General features: G+C 45.7%; 1 protein-coding gene across 25 annotated transcripts in view; it reads left to right on the top strand.

Annotated features, from left to right (window-relative positions):
* Positions 1–16253, top strand: part of hspg2 (heparan sulfate proteoglycan 2) — an 82448-nt gene that overhangs the window by 35166 nt on the left and 31029 nt on the right. For 15 of the 25 annotated variants that reach the window (XM_069526354.1, XM_069526343.1, XM_069526358.1 and 12 more), the window contains 28 exons: positions 633–742; positions 933–991; positions 1256–1428; positions 1568–1606; positions 2836–2961; positions 3116–3334; positions 3419–3538; positions 3634–3765; positions 4140–4284; positions 5117–5274; positions 5370–5510; positions 5634–5797; positions 5883–6062; positions 6219–6415; positions 6728–6875; positions 7255–7382; positions 7657–7743; positions 7993–8051; positions 8254–8315; positions 8493–8633; positions 8812–8985; positions 9287–9466; positions 9555–9673; positions 9757–9868; positions 10489–10602; positions 10774–10901; positions 11070–11156; positions 16134–16204. In XM_069526354.1, the coding sequence (XP_069382455.1) occupies positions 633–742; positions 933–991; positions 1256–1428; positions 1568–1606; positions 2836–2961; positions 3116–3334; positions 3419–3538; positions 3634–3765; positions 4140–4284; positions 5117–5274; positions 5370–5510; positions 5634–5797; positions 5883–6062; positions 6219–6415; positions 6728–6875; positions 7255–7382; positions 7657–7743; positions 7993–8051; positions 8254–8315; positions 8493–8633; positions 8812–8985; positions 9287–9466; positions 9555–9673; positions 9757–9868; positions 10489–10602; positions 10774–10901; positions 11070–11156; positions 16134–16204 (3573 nt within the window). Of the gene's footprint in view, positions 1–632; positions 743–932; positions 992–1255; positions 1429–1567; positions 1607–2835; positions 2962–3115; positions 3335–3418; positions 3539–3633; positions 3766–4139; positions 4285–5116; positions 5275–5369; positions 5514–5633; positions 5798–5882; positions 6063–6218; positions 6416–6727; positions 6876–7254; positions 7383–7656; positions 7744–7992; positions 8052–8253; positions 8316–8492; positions 8634–8811; positions 8986–9286; positions 9467–9554; positions 9674–9756; positions 9869–10488; positions 10603–10773; positions 10902–11069; positions 11157–16133; positions 16205–16253 lie in introns of all 25 variants that reach the window. The other 10 variants (XM_069526349.1, XM_069526337.1, XM_069526357.1 and 7 more) reach the window with 8 other exon arrangements.

The following is a 16253-nucleotide window of genomic DNA, read 5'->3' as shown; positions in this document are numbered from 1 at the left end:
CCACAGAGGATTTTCTTCTTCGATCGAGACTTAAATCCCCTCTCACCATCCACTTCTCTGTTATCGCCCGGTCAGCAGGTCTGGTGCGAACGTGTGGCCCTGCGGTTTATCCACGTACTGTGCATATGAATGTTTGCATTGCACAGGTTTCACACAGGTTGTGTTTTGTTCTTTATCAGCATCTGTCTGAATGTGCGTCTTCACGTCGATGACCATCAGAAACACGTGCAGAAACCAGGACGTTCCCTTGAGACTATAATTTCATGTTTATATTCGAATGCTTGTGTCAGCGTGTGCCTCTTGTTCAGTGCGGCGCAACGCTGCAGTTGTCGGTTTTTGGTGAAGATCCAACCACAACTCAGATATGGAAATAGACGCCATAATTTGCATGTGGCCTTCCAGCCGCAGTCATGCTTTTCAGTTTTTACTTTCTGAAACGTTTAACCAAAGTCTTTCCTCCGGGAAATAATTCCCAAACAGGATCCCATATCACATTGTCTTTAATAGACTTAGGGACTTGTCTCTAGCTTATAATATCTCTGCGACAGATGGACATTAATGCTGAGCCTGTGGTCGTTGTCTGTTGTTGTGCGGTTTCGCTGACAGATCCCCCTCCCTCCCTGTGTTTCCAGTTTATTTCAGAGCTCTCGTCAACTTCACCGACTCCCTGGTCTACAGCCCTGAGCTCGAGGACATCTACTCTCCAGCCTTTAATGAGATCTCTGAAGCAGTGGTGGACACGGTACGTCCTTCCCCTTTGTAGGATAAACTCAAACCAAACTGTGGTCGTGTTCTCTAAGCGAAGGCTACCTTATAGGGTTCAGACGTGTAATTTACAACATTGCTGATTTAAGTGTGTGTGACGCTTTGTCTGGAAATAAAGCCCAGGCCTGTTTATTTCAACTTAACCGAGTCTGGCTTTCCCTTCACAGCTGGAGTCGGAGTACAACCGGTTTCCAGGTGTCCAGACAGTCAGCGTGGTCCTCATTAAGTATGAACACAAATCCTTTAAATCACATTTTATCTACTCTCAAAGTAGATACCCTGCAGCTGTGTGCTGGATGTCTTACTTTTTCCAAACTGCTCCAAAGGCAACTCTGTGGTGCCTGTGCAGTCAGTAATTTATCAGCAGTGAGTAATTCAGTCCTCTGAGGGACATCCAAAGAGAAACCGTACCTCCTCCTAAGAGCTCTCCTGTTAAAGCCTCTACAGTTCGCTCCACACAGCCTCACCAGGCCTCTCTCGCTCTCTGCAGGAAGATGGTGAGAGAAGATGGCGTGGACGTGTTTGTGGAGTTGGACGTGGGCTCCGAGTACAACAGCAATAGCGAACAGATCCGCAGCGTGCTGTACAGCGTGGTGAAGGAGGGAGCCATCGCTTCCTACGTCACGTCAGTCCAGGGCTTTCAGTTCCGACGACTAGGGGAAGGTGAGGCGTCATCAAAACTGCTTAAAACAACCGTGAAGTGACTGCCTCTGTTACACCAGAGTGTGCTGTGTGTTTGCAGCAAAATAAAGGTCCAGCAGAGCAATAGGTAGTGTCCTTAACTTTTCCCTCTGGTTTTTAGTTCAACCTTTGCCCTCCGTGGAGCCTATAGCAGTGCCAGGTTTGTACTGTGCCATGTCCGCTGCATGGTGACTGAGCCGACTGTGCTGTAGAAACCGTAGGACGACTGTAGTGCCTTTTAGAAAGAACAGTCGAGCATTTCCTTCCTTAGGATGTTGAAGTTTACTTTGACTTTACTTAATTATCATGTGGTCTGAGGAATGTTATGCATGGAAGCACCGATGTGAAGTAGACCTCGTGGTCTCTGAAGTCCAGTAGTGCACAGTGAATAAGAAGACATTGCATGGCATGATTGATTAGGAATGCTGCTGCTCACTACGACGTCAATCAGCTTAAATTCCACCAACTCCATATGTAGGCATGTCTGATGTAAGGTTTGCCTTTCCTTTAAGATCGTTACTCAGCTGACAGGGTCCCCATGTGTCTGTCTGTCGAGTGCAGTCTGTGTTCTATTCTTTCTTGTCTTGTCCATGTCTGTGGCCCTGTTCAGACCTGAAATTAACATCCGTCCTGAGATATCCGATCACAAGTGGACAGCGCTAACTTTATCTGTTCACACCTGGTATTGAAATATGTGTTCGGACTGTGACCCCCCCGCTCAATATGCGAATAATCACGATTTGCAAAGACCCTGTGAGAAAGATAGTGGGCAGAGTGAGGAGGGTGTTCAGACCCAAAGTTAGAGCTGACCACTTGTGATCAGATCGCTCAGGATGAATATTAATACCACGTCTGAATGGGGTCTGTGTGTTTGTTTGGTTTCCTCTAGTATGTTTGATCTAGTTAGGATTAGGGTTAAGGGGTTAGTTGAGTTTGACTAGTATGTGTGTCCATCAAGTCTAATTTGTATTTTTAGACTCTTGTCCATTCTCTGTCTTATCTAGTCTACACTTGTCTTTCTGTCCAGTCTTGTCTAGCCTGTCTGTCTAATCTGTGGGTTTAGTCTAATGTAGTTTGTGTCTTTCTACTTATTTATCTAGCACAGAGTTTATTTTTCACCCAACAGAATTTAATGCAAAATAGATATTTATGAAAATCTTATCACGCTGTTTCAAATCTCCCTGAGTATCTCAAAGCACTCCTCTAATGATAGTCTTCACGACATGCCTGAGTTGCACTCCCCGTAGTACCCTGATGGCTTCCTCGTTCTATTTGTTGTATTTGTGCTGTGACGTGATGACATTAGTGTGGTGTGTTGGCTGTGCTGTAGCCTTGCCTCGCACGACGTTGATCCTTCAACGCCCTCCCCTCCCTCTGCATCTCCCTCAGTAACCCCCAGCATCAGGCAGTGCATGCCAGATGAGCACAGGTGTGGTGACGGGACATGTATCCTGATGGAATACCTGTGTGACAATAGACCAGACTGCAGAGACATGAGTGATGAGACCAACTGTGGTGAGTGGCTTCCGCCTGATTGGCCGGCGGATTATAACATGGCCGGCAATAGCACGTATTACTGGCTGTGAACGCGTGATGTGTCAATTTGCGGTAACAACTCTTAAATATCCACTCTGTACATTTGCTGAGTTTAATCAGAGATTTGTTTTAGAAGTAAAACTGCCAGCTCCTCCAGTCTACACCACCTCTCCGACCACCACCACCACCACCTCCACCACCATCATCATCAGGAAGCCCGAGCGGATCCCAGGCCCACCTGGACCCTGTAGAGCTGATCAGGCCACGTGCCAGAGCGGAGAATGTATCCCCCGGGACTACATCTGTGACGGGGAGAGGGACTGCTCGGACGGAAGCGACGAGTTCCGATGTGGTAAACACTGCAGCCTCATGCACGTTCCAAGCAAAACATACATGCAGGAACATGTGCTGTAGTCATCCTCTCATCTGCTCCCAGGTACTCCATCTCCCTGTGAACCCAACGAGTTCAAGTGTAGAAATGGCCGCTGCGCCCTCAAGCTTTGGCGTTGTGATGGAGACAATGACTGTGAGGACAACTCAGATGAAACAGACTGCCGTAAGTCTTTTTCACAATATGCGCTCATTCGTGACCGCACTTGTTTACGAGTGATTCAAAGTTGATGTAAATCTCAATTTTTCTCGTAACCGCAGCCACCAAGGGTCCTGGCGACAGGTGTGCCCCTGAGCAGTTTGAATGCCTGAGCGATCGCTCCTGCATCCCTGCCAGTTACCAGTGTGATGAAGAGCCGGACTGCCCTGACCGCTCCGATGAGTACGGCTGCAGTAAGTCTCACACCAGCAGCTCTCACAATATTTCTTTCTCTTTCCTTCTCTTCACACATTTCCCCCCTTTTCACTTATCGCAGTGACTGCTTCTTTGACTGTCTCCATATTCACCCTCTTGAGTTCCTTTTGTACGCTGTGAGTGAATTTGCTGTGAACCGGGCTTTTTTCACACATGTGGTGACGGGAGACACAGAGCTTTTTGTGAATCGTCCATTCCTCAGAACTGAAAGCGAATTGTCCGTCCACAGCGGAGAATTCCATCTCCTCCGACTGTCGGGGATTTACGCGCTTCACTGGTTCGCCAAATTCCAGTCACACGCCGGCCTTTTTTCTGTATATGTGCATTCATTATGTGGCTTGTCACTTCACAGCCCCCCCCTCTGTGACAAGCCCACCGGAAGAGTCCGTCCAGGCAGCTCGGGGAGGGACAGTGACCTTTACCTGTCAAGCGGTCGGAGTGCCAACACCCATCATCACCTGGAGACTCAACTGGGGACACATTCCCGTCAGCGGCAGGTGGGTTTGATGAGATAATCTCGGCTCCTCTGATGTTTAATCGTCAGCAATGGATTTAAAGCAGCACAGCATCACTCTCCATGGAACTGATTTTGTTGAAACCTCTGCCTCAGCTGAAAGCCAGCATTCCCCACGTGATAGCATCGTAAGATTTATTTTATTTATGAATTTATTTTGCTGTGTTTGAGTCTTTGAAACCATCGTATAACGATTGTTCAGACTGTGATCTAAATTAAGATTTTTGTGGCGCACTCCTGACTCCAAAAGTTGCTGTTTCAGAAGGTTCATTCTGGGTGTGGTCTGCTGTGTGTTCACTGACAGTTGAACTCTGTAGATTTGTGTGTGAAAGTCTGTCAGCAAACTGTTACCATGAGCATCAGAAAGAGCAGGTTTCTCATTGCTTTATTGACATAGGTGCTCCTGAAAATTTCACATCTGACTTCTTTGAATAGTTGATGTTAAATCCACAAGCTGTCAAAACCAAACTTTGTGTCTTCCCCAATGTAAAGTGAGCAGCCTTCCCCCCCCAGTCCCTCACCATGACGATAGCTGCATGGCTGACGTAATCCACTCATGATTTTAGATTAAAAGTTTATTTATTGATCGACTTGTTTACAAGCTTTGCACACGCATGCAGGACTTCCGTGTTTTGTCTGACACAGCCGGGGCCACTTGGTTATTATACATAATTTTGAACATATCTGGGGCCCGTGGAAATAGAACAGGACCCATGGATCCAAACCTGTACGGGTCTCAGGTCGGCCCATGAAGACTTTTACTCTCTGGAGGTACTTCTTACTACAAAGTAGTAATTTTTGCCGTATTTCTGTAGGATCTCCATGACCAGCGAGAACGGCCGCGGCACCCTCACCATTCGTGACGTCAAGGAGGCGGATCAGGGGGCCTACACCTGCGAGGCCATCAATGCCAAAGGCCTGGTGTTTGGTATCCCTGACGGAGTGCTTACACTCACATCAAATTCCAACCCAGGTACTTTCACGACATTTCTACTGTAGCTTCTCCACCAGAAACACCCTTAAATATAATTCAAATAATTCCCACATGTCTCATCTTGTTCTCTCCAGGCAACTGTCCCAGTGGTCACTTCAGTGTGGAGGGCCGGTGTGTGTCCTGCTTCTGCGCTGGAATCACCAAGAACTGCAAGAGCACCGGCCGCTACCGCAACCGGATCAGCCTGCGTTTCACTGTGGAGGAAGATTTGAAAGGCAGTTACACTACTGACACTGATTAAACTGTTTGAGAGTTAACATGCAGTAATCTGGAACACTAAATGCAGCCCTAACATTTAGCATAAACCAGCCTGAGTGAATCTGTTGTATTTTTTCCAGGAGTGAATGTCACTTATCCATCCAGGCCAGGCACTCCTCCTCTCTCCTCCACTCAGCTCCTCATCAACCCTGAAATGGAAGAGTTCCAGCTCGTCGACCTGTCACGTCGTTTCCTCAACCTCGACTCCTTCTGGACTTTGCCTCGCCAATTTCTGGGCAACAAGGTAAGGAGTGTAATTCTTTGCAGGCTTTTATTTCATGAAGTTGCAATTGCACATTTGCATGAAAAAACATTCCGCCTCTTTTTAGATTGACTCCTATGGGGGATCCCTGAAGTACAAGGTGCGGTACACTTTGGCCCGCGGTCTGTCTGAGCCCGTTGAGAAGCCAGATGTGGTCCTGGTTGGAAACGAACGCAGGCTTGTGTACCGCAGAGGCAGCGCCACACCTGCCCGAGAGGTCAACCAGAAAGAGATCAAATTCACTGAAGTAGGTCTTTGGATAAGAATATTTGAGATTCTGTACAATCCTGTGGTAGATTTGGGTTGATGACATATAATTTAGTTTTATCATGAAAATACAAAATGATATAACTCTTAAGTATCTGTTCGTATATATCAGTGGACCTCACTTTTGCTGTTTTAGGATAAATGGCAGCACTCCAATGGCCGTTCTGTGAGTCGGGAGGATCTGATGATGACGCTGGCCAACCTGGACAGCATCAGCATTCGCACCATCTACGACGACCACATGGTCAGCGTGGCGCTCAGCGACATCGTCATGGATACCACCACCGTGGAGTTCAGCACTCTGGGTCACGCTAAGGATGTGGAGGAGTGCAGGTAGGAGAAGTACTCGTGCTTCATACTGTGAGGTTATGTGAGGTGGAGACTGCGTACAAAGACGTCAGTCAGCAGTCTGCGATCCCAGCAGCCTGTTGGGACGCGTTCAGTGTGCAGCGTGTTTCCAAGTGAAGAAAATTTAGTTTGAATGTTTTTTTGTGAACCACGAAAATGTGACCACGACATAAAATTTAATGTGCGTGGTCATTTTAAAGTATTTTGCTGCAGTCACTTTTATTTTATTGACATCTTTAAGTAAAATGTGTAGTGTTGTGATTTGATCTGTCATCAAAACAAACTTGTCCTTCACAGATGTCCCCCTGGATATACGGGCCTGTCCTGTGAGGTGTGTTCCTCTGGTTTCGAGCGCGTCCCCAGCGGCTCTTATCTCGGCACCTGTGCTGGATGCAACTGTAACGGACACGCCAGCGCCTGTGACCCAATCAACGGACACTGTCTGGTAATAGCTCCTTCCTGAGAACCGATCAGCTGTAATTCACAGATTGGACGCTAACTGTGAAGCTAGTGATTAGCTTTCTTCAAAATAAAGCGTAGAGGAAAACCATGCCCACCAATACATTCACTACCATGTTGCGCTTTCTTTTGCTGCAGAATGAACATGCATGTAAAAATAAAAAGTTGTGGCTGGAACATGAGGTCACTGCACACAACAAAAAAAATCCCAGAAAACACTTCTTCAAATGTTAAGCTAAGCTAGTAATGTGTGGTTATAGCTTCAAAGTGTGAAACAGGCTTCCCCCCAAATTTTGCAATCTTTATAAAACTAAATTCGTGGGAATGCATGTCGGAGAATGAGCAGTGTGCTCCCCCCACCACAGAGCTGCCAGCACAACACAGAGGGCCCTCAGTGTGACAAGTGCCGCCCCGGATACTTTGGTGACCCGAGCCGAGGTCGCCCCGATGACTGCAAGCCCTGCCCCTGCCCGTACTATGAGACCTCACGGCGGTAAGGTCACAGACTCAGACCACACACACACACACACACACACACACAGCAAAAACACATCTACACTACCAACGCAGAAATAAACACAAACACCCATACCACCCACAATGCGTCATTGGGAATGGGGCTGTTTTGCCCTGCAGGGTTTTTGTCTTTTAATTTACAAAAGCTGAGCTCACTCAAATATCTGAGTGCTGGTTTATTCATTCAACATGCAACTCATTAACCCGCTGCTGTAAATTCTAAATCCTGGCTTTATCGTTGGGCTTTGCAGGTTCTCTGACACCTGCTTCCTGGATGTCGACCAACAGCCGACGTGTGACGCCTGCAGGCCCGGCTACACAGGAAGGCGCTGTGATAAGTGAGGAAACTGAAGCCATTAACTGTGGCTTTAGATTGTGTTTTTCGGTTCATAAGAAATAATATCAATCTTTAATAATCAGACATAAATGGTGAATGTCATGATACATAGCATACATGATAATGATGATTATTATTTACACAGCCTCTCATAAAACATGGTTTTGAAGATGGAAGATTGATAGTAACGAGGAAAACAAGCTATAGCTGATTTGTCTTATGTGTCTTATATGTTTTTGTTTTATTTCAGATGTGCCTCTGGTTACCACGGTAACCCCCTTCTTCCGAATGGAAAATGCGTCCCTAACCGTGAGTTTGAAATTCTCAAAGTTCAGCATTATGATCACAAGGAGGTCTTAACCCTGTGGAATGATTACCATCGGGTTTTCCCCCTGCTGTTACAGTAGGCTGTAGTATGTGGTCATGGCTCAGGTATGCGGAGTGGCTGGAACACTCCCAGGTTCACTTTCCTCCCCCATGTCATCGTCTTTCCACCGCTCTCTCCCTGCAGAAAGCTCCAAGTGTGATAGCAGAGGAACCATCAGCTCCAGCAGCAGGCCGTGCAGCTGCAAGGTATACATGCAGCATGGTTAACTGCAGAGTGAAAGACAAGGATTATATCTTAAGCATGTATCTGCAGCTCATTTGTGGTCTTGACACAAACTGTGTTTTATAACCTGCCATCTTTTATTCAAACGAGCTAGACAGGCAGATGGATTACATGTGTGCACGTGTCTGTGTGTGTTTCAGAACAACGTGGCAGGCGCTGTGTGTGACGAGTGTAAGCCAGGGTTCTTCCACCTATCAGAGGCCAACTCCGAGGGCTGCCTACGCTGCTTCTGCATGGGCGTCACCAAACAGTGCGCCAGCTCCACTTGGAATAGAGATCAGGTTTGTTGCCAGACTCTGAATGGAGAAGGGAGTGGTGAATATTTTTGGTATCAAGACTTTGACTCAGTGTTTGTGCAGCTCTGCTTTATCAGCAAAATCCTTTCTGATGCTAAAAGGCGAGGTGCAGTGGCGGGGATGAAGTGTAAATCTCAGTCTGATGAATTTTCTTGTCTGTCAGGTGCGGGGAGGAGTGAACGGGCAGCTCTTCTCCCTCTCCAACAGCGGCAACACTAAAACTATCTCTGAAGGCATCTCCCAGCAGGGCTTCTCTGAAGTCGTCTACCGCTCCTTCTCCAGCATCCCCAGCGACGTCTACTACTGGGTGCTTCCTGAGAGCTTCAGAGGAGATAAGGTGGGAGAAAACAACAAAGCAAAGAGCCGCTATGATAAGAGGGGAAAATAACTGCCAAGTGTTAGTCAGGCGAGATCTCTCTGCCCTCTCTGTCCCACTCAGTCATGTCTCAACATGTTGTCAAGTGAAAAGTTTGCACTTAGCAGCACAGCGAGCCTCCTTTGAACCTCTTACTTGAATTCACTGCCCAGCCCAACATGGAAGTCTTGTGACTTCCCCCTCACCATCATAGGGGTGAAATACCTTTCCACCATTCTTGTTCTGTTAAGAAGAGCTTCTCTTTTCATCATTTTGCTCACAGGTGACGGCCTATGGCGGAGAGCTTCGCTACACGGTGCGCTTTTCCCCATATCAGCGTTCACTGGGGATTGACGGTCAGCCGGATGTGGTTCTCCAGGGCAACGGAATCTTCCTGGAGCACTACTCCCAGATCAAGCCCCTCCCACGCGTCCCACAGGCCATCACTTTGACCTTTAGAGAGGTGGGTTTCATTAGAGTGCCCTGAAGCTAAATTTGAGTCCTCACACTATGTGACTAGACTAACTTTTCTCTTTGTCTTTGTCTGAAAGTCTGCCTGGCGTCGCGCTGATGGGCAGCCGTGTACTCGTGAGCACCTCCTGATGGCGCTGGCTGATGTTAGCCTCTTTATGATCAGGGCCTCCTACACAGACAACATGGACGAGAGCAGGTACGGTTGCAGTACACATCCTATACCTCAAAATAAATCCAGAGGTATTCCATTTAATAGTGTGTGTTGTTTGTGTTAAATAGTATCTCAGACATCAAGATGGACATCGCTGTTCCCCACTCCACTGGTAATGAACGAGCTCTGGAGGTGGAGGAGTGCGCCTGCCCTCAGGGATACCAAGGACCCTCCTGCCAGGTACAGAGTTCAGAGAAGTAGCTTTGACATACACTGACTTTATCCAGAGGGGCTGTAGGTGAGAACGCAAATGTCTAAGTCGGTTGCTGCAGACATTCTCCGGAGTTTCTCCTGCCAGCCCCGTTAGTAGAGACTCCTGAGTGAGACCTCGGAGTGAGCAGAGAATACAGCAGGTGATTATCTGGAGGATTCACCCTGAGCAAGGGGGCATGTTGATGACGTTTGTAACACGTGATGGACGCAAAAATGACAGATGACCGACTGAACAGTCCTTGTCTGTGAACAGCTACTGTCTATATCAAATAGTTGAAGTTAGCTCAGTTGTCATGCTAAAAAAAAGATTTGGGTAAAACCTCCATTAAAAGTCAGTCAGTCAAAATTAGTTTTTTGCCAAAAATATTTTTCCTGAGGTCATGTATGAACCTACATGCCCTCGTTCAGGTTAGTTCTCTGAAAAAAAGAAAAAGGTAGATACAGCTATGCCTTGGCTTGTAAAGAATAATCTTTTTTTTCCATTCCAGGCTATGATAATAATTGCAGTCTGTCTCCCTGCTTCTCCGCTGTGTTTCTCTTTGTCATCACTTGTCTCTCACCTGAGGTGTTTTTCCGTGTGGTTGCAGGAGTGTGATGAAGGATACACGCGGACCAGCTCCGGCCTTTACCTGGGCACATGTGAGAGGTGCGACTGCAACGGTCACGCCAGCGGCTGTGACCCAGAGACTGGCAGTTGTCTGGTAGGTTTGATGCTTCTATTGCTTCCCTCTCTATTTACTTCTACTCAAGAACATGGTTCGATCTCTGTTGAGGAATGCACTCGTGGTTTCTTGGCTAATTTCCACATGTTGGAAACACACCGTCATCTGTTCCGTCGATCTCACCTCTTCTCTTCTTTTCCCGACTTAAAGCAATGTCTCCATAACACTGCCGGGCAAAGGTGTGAACGCTGTCAGCCTGGTTTCTATGGAAACCCTGTTAGAGGCGGTGCTCAGGCCTGCCAGCCCTGCCCCTGCCCTGGAACCACATCCAGCAACCAGTGAGTTCATGTCTAAAAGTCATTCAGTTTGAGTCAGGTTTATTCAGATTCACAAACTATTCCAACTACTGCTGCGTTAGAAAAAGTAAACTGTGAAACACACAAGTTGATAAATCCCTTAATTTAAGATCATCATAATAACCAGATGTCAAACTTCTCTCGCCACAGATTCTCCCCAACCTGTTACCTGGAGTCTGACGGTCAGCCGACCTGTGACAGCTGCCCTCCCGGATACACTGGCCGACGCTGTGAAAGGTACATTCCTCTCCTTCTCTTTCTGCTTTTCCTTTTTTCCACTCTGTCCACCTCAGGGTCGCCTGGACGCTGCTCAGTGTGTGGGGTTACCGAGCGGGTCGGTAAGCAGGGGCTGGCACCGGCACCAACTGGGTTCCCTCAGAGGAAATCAATAATACAAGCATGTCTGTGGTTCGCATCTTGCTCGTTTTTCTAAGGCCATTGTGTTTGAGTGGTGTCAGTGGAGGGAAGGGAGACTGTGCCACCCATTCTAATGTAAATATAAAATTGTGTGCTGTAGTCTTGTTTTTCCCACATCTGCTGTTGGATGTTGTTTTGTACTGTGGCAGAATAATGTGTATTTGTTTTATGATAAGGGTTCTTCCTTGGTTCTCAGAATGTCTTCACTCCGATTTTGTTTGTGGAGCAGAAAGAAGTAGATATAGTAGTTGTGCTATATCTCCTAGAAGCTTTGACATAAATTGGGTTAAACTTGTGCTTTATTCTTTCTTTTGCTTTCTGAGTAATTTCCCCTCTGCTTCAGCTTTGCGCTTTGCTGGTTGTGATTTTTTAAGGTGTTGGCTCGTGTGATTTCTGCACAGACCAAATGTATTTTCTGGGATTTTTTCTACGACATAAATGTAGATGTGGCATTTATGAGGAGTCCTGTCTGGCTAATGAATCTTTGCCGCTCCGAAAGGGCAAAGATGAGAAAGGTGACTTTGGGTGAAAAGAAAGTTATCAATACTTTATTATATGAAGGTCTCTGCCTGCATCATACCTGACTCTGCTGTTTTGACATTAAGAGAGGAGAAGCCCTCTGCAGACAGTTGTGGGGACCCGTTCCTGGGGAAGCAGACAGAGGGCTTCCTACCAGTGGGATGTGGAGCCGAAGCTGTGTTTAATTTCAGTTGGGAGAAAGAGATAATACCATATGGCAGTGGAGTTGAGGACGACAATGATGATGACGACATTTACTTAATATCCCCTGATACCACTGTCATCCCTACAAGGACTTTATTGTCTACTGCAGCTATCCGTCGCACCACCCAATCCACAAAAGAGGTGGGGACTGTCTCAGTCACCCCCAGTAGATCAACATCCAGACTTCCACCGCGCTTCACACCCAGCCCAGAGAGCAGACACTCCAGCTTCCAGCACCTGCTCCGGATCCACCTGAACACCTTTAACAAGCGCCTGAGCATGCTGGAGAGCAACACGCTTGATATGAAGGAGAGCCTTCGCAGCATTCATGACCAGCAGAGTCATCTCAGCTCCCAGCTGAAGGAGCTCATCGCTATCCAGTTGGCCGGGGAGAAGAACAAGAAGGTTGGCGAGCTGGAGAAGGGCTACACGGACATGGAGTCCCGTCTGAGCAGACTTGAGGGAAGGCTAGAAATTCTGATCGATGGCTTCACTGCCCTGGCTCAGGAGATGAACAAGATGAAACGTGTAAGACACATCGCTCGGTCGCCCCAGGAAAGGAGGGCTCTGCCTTCACTCAGCACAGTCCTAGCAATCCCGTTGTACTCAACATCCCCACGTCCTTTCAGAATTACACCAACAGAAACACCACTCACCAGACGAGCCACAGTATCCAAAAGCATAACCCCCCCAGGCCTCCCCGCAAACAAACCCACCTCTGCTCCTCAGAGAGAGAGAAAACTCAAACTAGCAGCCACCAAGAAGCCTGATACAAAAACTGAGAAACTCCAATCAGTCACGAGGTCACCCAGAAGTCAAGTCTCCACAAGTTCTGCAAAGAAGTCAAAGATGACCTCAAACAAACCAAGGATTTCATCTAAAATCAAACCAAAAGATATGCTGAAGCCTGAAACCAAAAGGCAAGAGGGTAGAAGAGCGAAACTAGTTTCCCAGCCAAACCAAACACGATCAAAGAAAGTCAAAGAAGAGGCAACAATAACAAAATTTCAACTGGAGCCTCCACCTCACAAATCAAAATCAGCTGGAGTTCCTCAGCTGCGTAAACAATCTGACCAGGCCAAAGAAAAGGATTCTGCACTGCCTATTAAAAACAACGGACGTAGTAAGGTGTTTAGATCAGATGCACCAGTTCCTGTTCCAGAGAGTGGGAAGTCTTCAAAAGGTGATTCAAAGACTTCGTCAAAATCACAAAACAAGAAAAATATGCGCAACTCGTACAACTTGGCTTCTCGCAAATCAAAGCATTCTGCTAAGGACACAACAACAACAACCACAAAGCCGACCGTGTCTACTACTGTAAAGAAGTCTAGAACAAAAGTAAAAACAACAACCACTGCTAAAACCAAGGTTACTACCGTGAAGAAGAAGATTACCACAACAGCAAAAAGGACATCCACTCCCTCTAAAACCAAATCTACAACTACTGCGAAGAAAGTAGCCAAGAAACCGCAGAAGAAAAAGTCGAAGAACCCTCATTCTGGTGTTTTGGATCTGCTGCGGCTGCTGAAAGGGGATCGAAAGTCTTCCGAGCACAAAACAAATCAAGATGGTTCTCTTCATGTTGTCCTGGGAAGGCTGGCCATTCCTATCAAAATTATTCCTGATGACTAGGGAATAACGTTTAGTCCTTCATTATTTTTTTCTATTGTTTATACCCGATCCTTATATTTAAGTGTGTTACTGCTACCAAGACAATTCGACTTTATGAAGGGACTGATTTTATGACACTGGTTAATCGCAGTGGGACCTTCCAGATGTTTTAATGTTATCCTGATGTGTTAATTTTAGTATTTTTGCATTAATGGCTTTAGAGGTGTATTTTTATGACAAAACTGTTGCACAAAATTCTTCCATGAAGAGATGGTTTTGCATTAGTACCGTTTATATGCAAACATACATGTATGTATATGTATGTATAGCTAGACTACCTCAAGTTTTATCCGTTTCTTTGTTAGATCGTATTTAAAATCTCATGCACATCATGCCTGTTCCCTGTATTCACATGTATGTCTCCAGTATATGTTTCATATGGTTCTGTAACCTAACACCTTCGTATCACCCTGTGTTTTCTGGAGATAATATATTCTTTGTGATGTACGCACTGCATTTTGTTCTTAATAATGAAATCAGTTAGTTCTAAAATCTTCTATGTGTAAGGTTGGTAAAATTATTCAGTAAAATTCATAGATATTGTGCCAAGATTCAACGAAAAAGAACCAGTACATTATAGACAAGATTAACAATCTAACTTGCTGCAAGTTTCCCAGAATATAAAACTTCTAGCTGTGCTATTAATGTCAGTCCAGGGATGGTGATGTCAGTCTGTCCATCCATTTGGTCCAGTTTTAGAAGACATTCGTGGCCCCCAGAGGATGACGCCTATTGACTATGGTGGATCAATGACTTCTTCTTTAGCACCAACACAAGACTGACTTTTGGAAAGATTGTTATGACACCTGATAGATAGTCATGTAACTTAAATGAAGCCCTGACTGTTCATGTAGCACCAAGATTAAAGTTTCTCTAAATGGCCAAATAAAAGAGACATGTCCATCAGTCTCAGCTGCACTGAGACATTTAGGTGCTAAGCATGATACCTGTAAACGTAAGCATGCTGCCATTGTGGGTGTGTTAGCATGCCAACTTTTAGCTCAATGCACATGGCTGCAGTCCCTTACTCTTGTTTTCTGATGCAATAATTGCTTGAGAAGCAGAAATGAGTTTTGCAAATCCTGTCGTCTTCTGCCGGTTACATTACGTGGTGGTGAAAAGACGAGATGTTTTTTGGTTAATCCAGTTCAGCTCCATGTTGTGATTGGCTGAAATAAAAAGGGATCATCTGCTGCGGAGCACGACATTTTCTGATAATGTTCTGATATTTCCTGTGTACCTAATGATATTTTGGCCCAGTGTTGGCACTACAGAGCAACAGTTGGATTCATCTGTTGGGGACCATGAATGTTCATCATCTTTATTGCATACATATGGCCAGTCAATAGACTGTCCGCCCTTTATGTCTACTATAGCTCTCAAGCTTATGTCTATAGTGTTAGAAATACCAATCAACCTAGTCTCCAAAATCACATCTATATCATTTTAAGAGTGACAAAAAAGTGAAATCTGTCATTTCATTGTTTGATTGTGTTGTACCACATGTTCATGTTTCATGTTATGCTTATTATGAGCTGTATGTCCCTTCTTTTATGGACACTTGGCATTTTTAAGACCATATGTATTCTCTATTTCCTTATGTAACAAGTCATTATACATATCTTTACATCTATAAAACCAAACTCATTTGAATGACTAACAAGGTAAACCACACCTTAGAAACTACTCATCTCAGACATTAGTTTAATTGGGATTTTGCAAAGTGAGTTCATAGCACGGGAGTCTTCTTTGTTGGCCGTTGACCTGCGGACCTGGACAGTTGAGGTAAGATTGACGGCAGCCTGCACAGATCTGCTGCTGGATAAAGCCTTTGCTCTGGTGGCAGTGGCGTTGTTAGCTTGGGTTGGAGGCAAATGGCTTTTTGCTGTGTCACAGTATCAAGAATAACTTTCCTCTTTAGCTGCTTAGCATCTTGATCTGTTGCTCACTCTATCTGCTCTGCTCTCTTCTGCTTTGTTCTGATATCAGTTGGGTATTTGTCACGTTTTTTTTTTAGAAGTTTGGCTGAGAGATGGAATCAACATCTGAGACATGTTGAATGTTTTGGCAGCAGCTATGCTTCATCCATCTCCCGTACAAGCAGTGTTTGCCATCTTTTTCTCTGGGAAAACTGTTTGTATATTACAAAATCTGGGTGTTGCTGATTTTTTAGGTCATGTCGATATCAGACCAGTCTTTGGTGTAGAAACATGTACTTGAATGTTCCCCTTTGTTCTTGGTTGAGGTTTGTCTTGGGAAAGAAGACTCCCTAAACAGTAGAAATCATCAAATGTATCACCTCTTGCAGACTTCCCAGCTTCCTGCCTCATTGTTCTTTGAGTAAAAACTTGTATCCTCCTTGACTTGAAATATTTACTCAAACATACTCTATTTTTATTTCAGATGTGCCGCAGGATACACTGGCAACCCCCAGCTTGGACAGAGATGTACTGTTGGCAACAACGAAGTCAATGGTACATTTGGTATTTTGAAAATGACTGATATTGCTCCATCTTCTGGATT

The sequence above is a fragment of the Paralichthys olivaceus genome, chromosome 6 (assembly GCF_024713975.1).
Source record: "Paralichthys olivaceus isolate ysfri-2021 chromosome 6, ASM2471397v2, whole genome shotgun sequence".
NCBI classification, from domain to species: domain Eukaryota; kingdom Metazoa; phylum Chordata; class Actinopteri; order Pleuronectiformes; family Paralichthyidae; genus Paralichthys; species Paralichthys olivaceus.
This window is presented reverse-complemented; position numbering and strand designations above follow the sequence as displayed.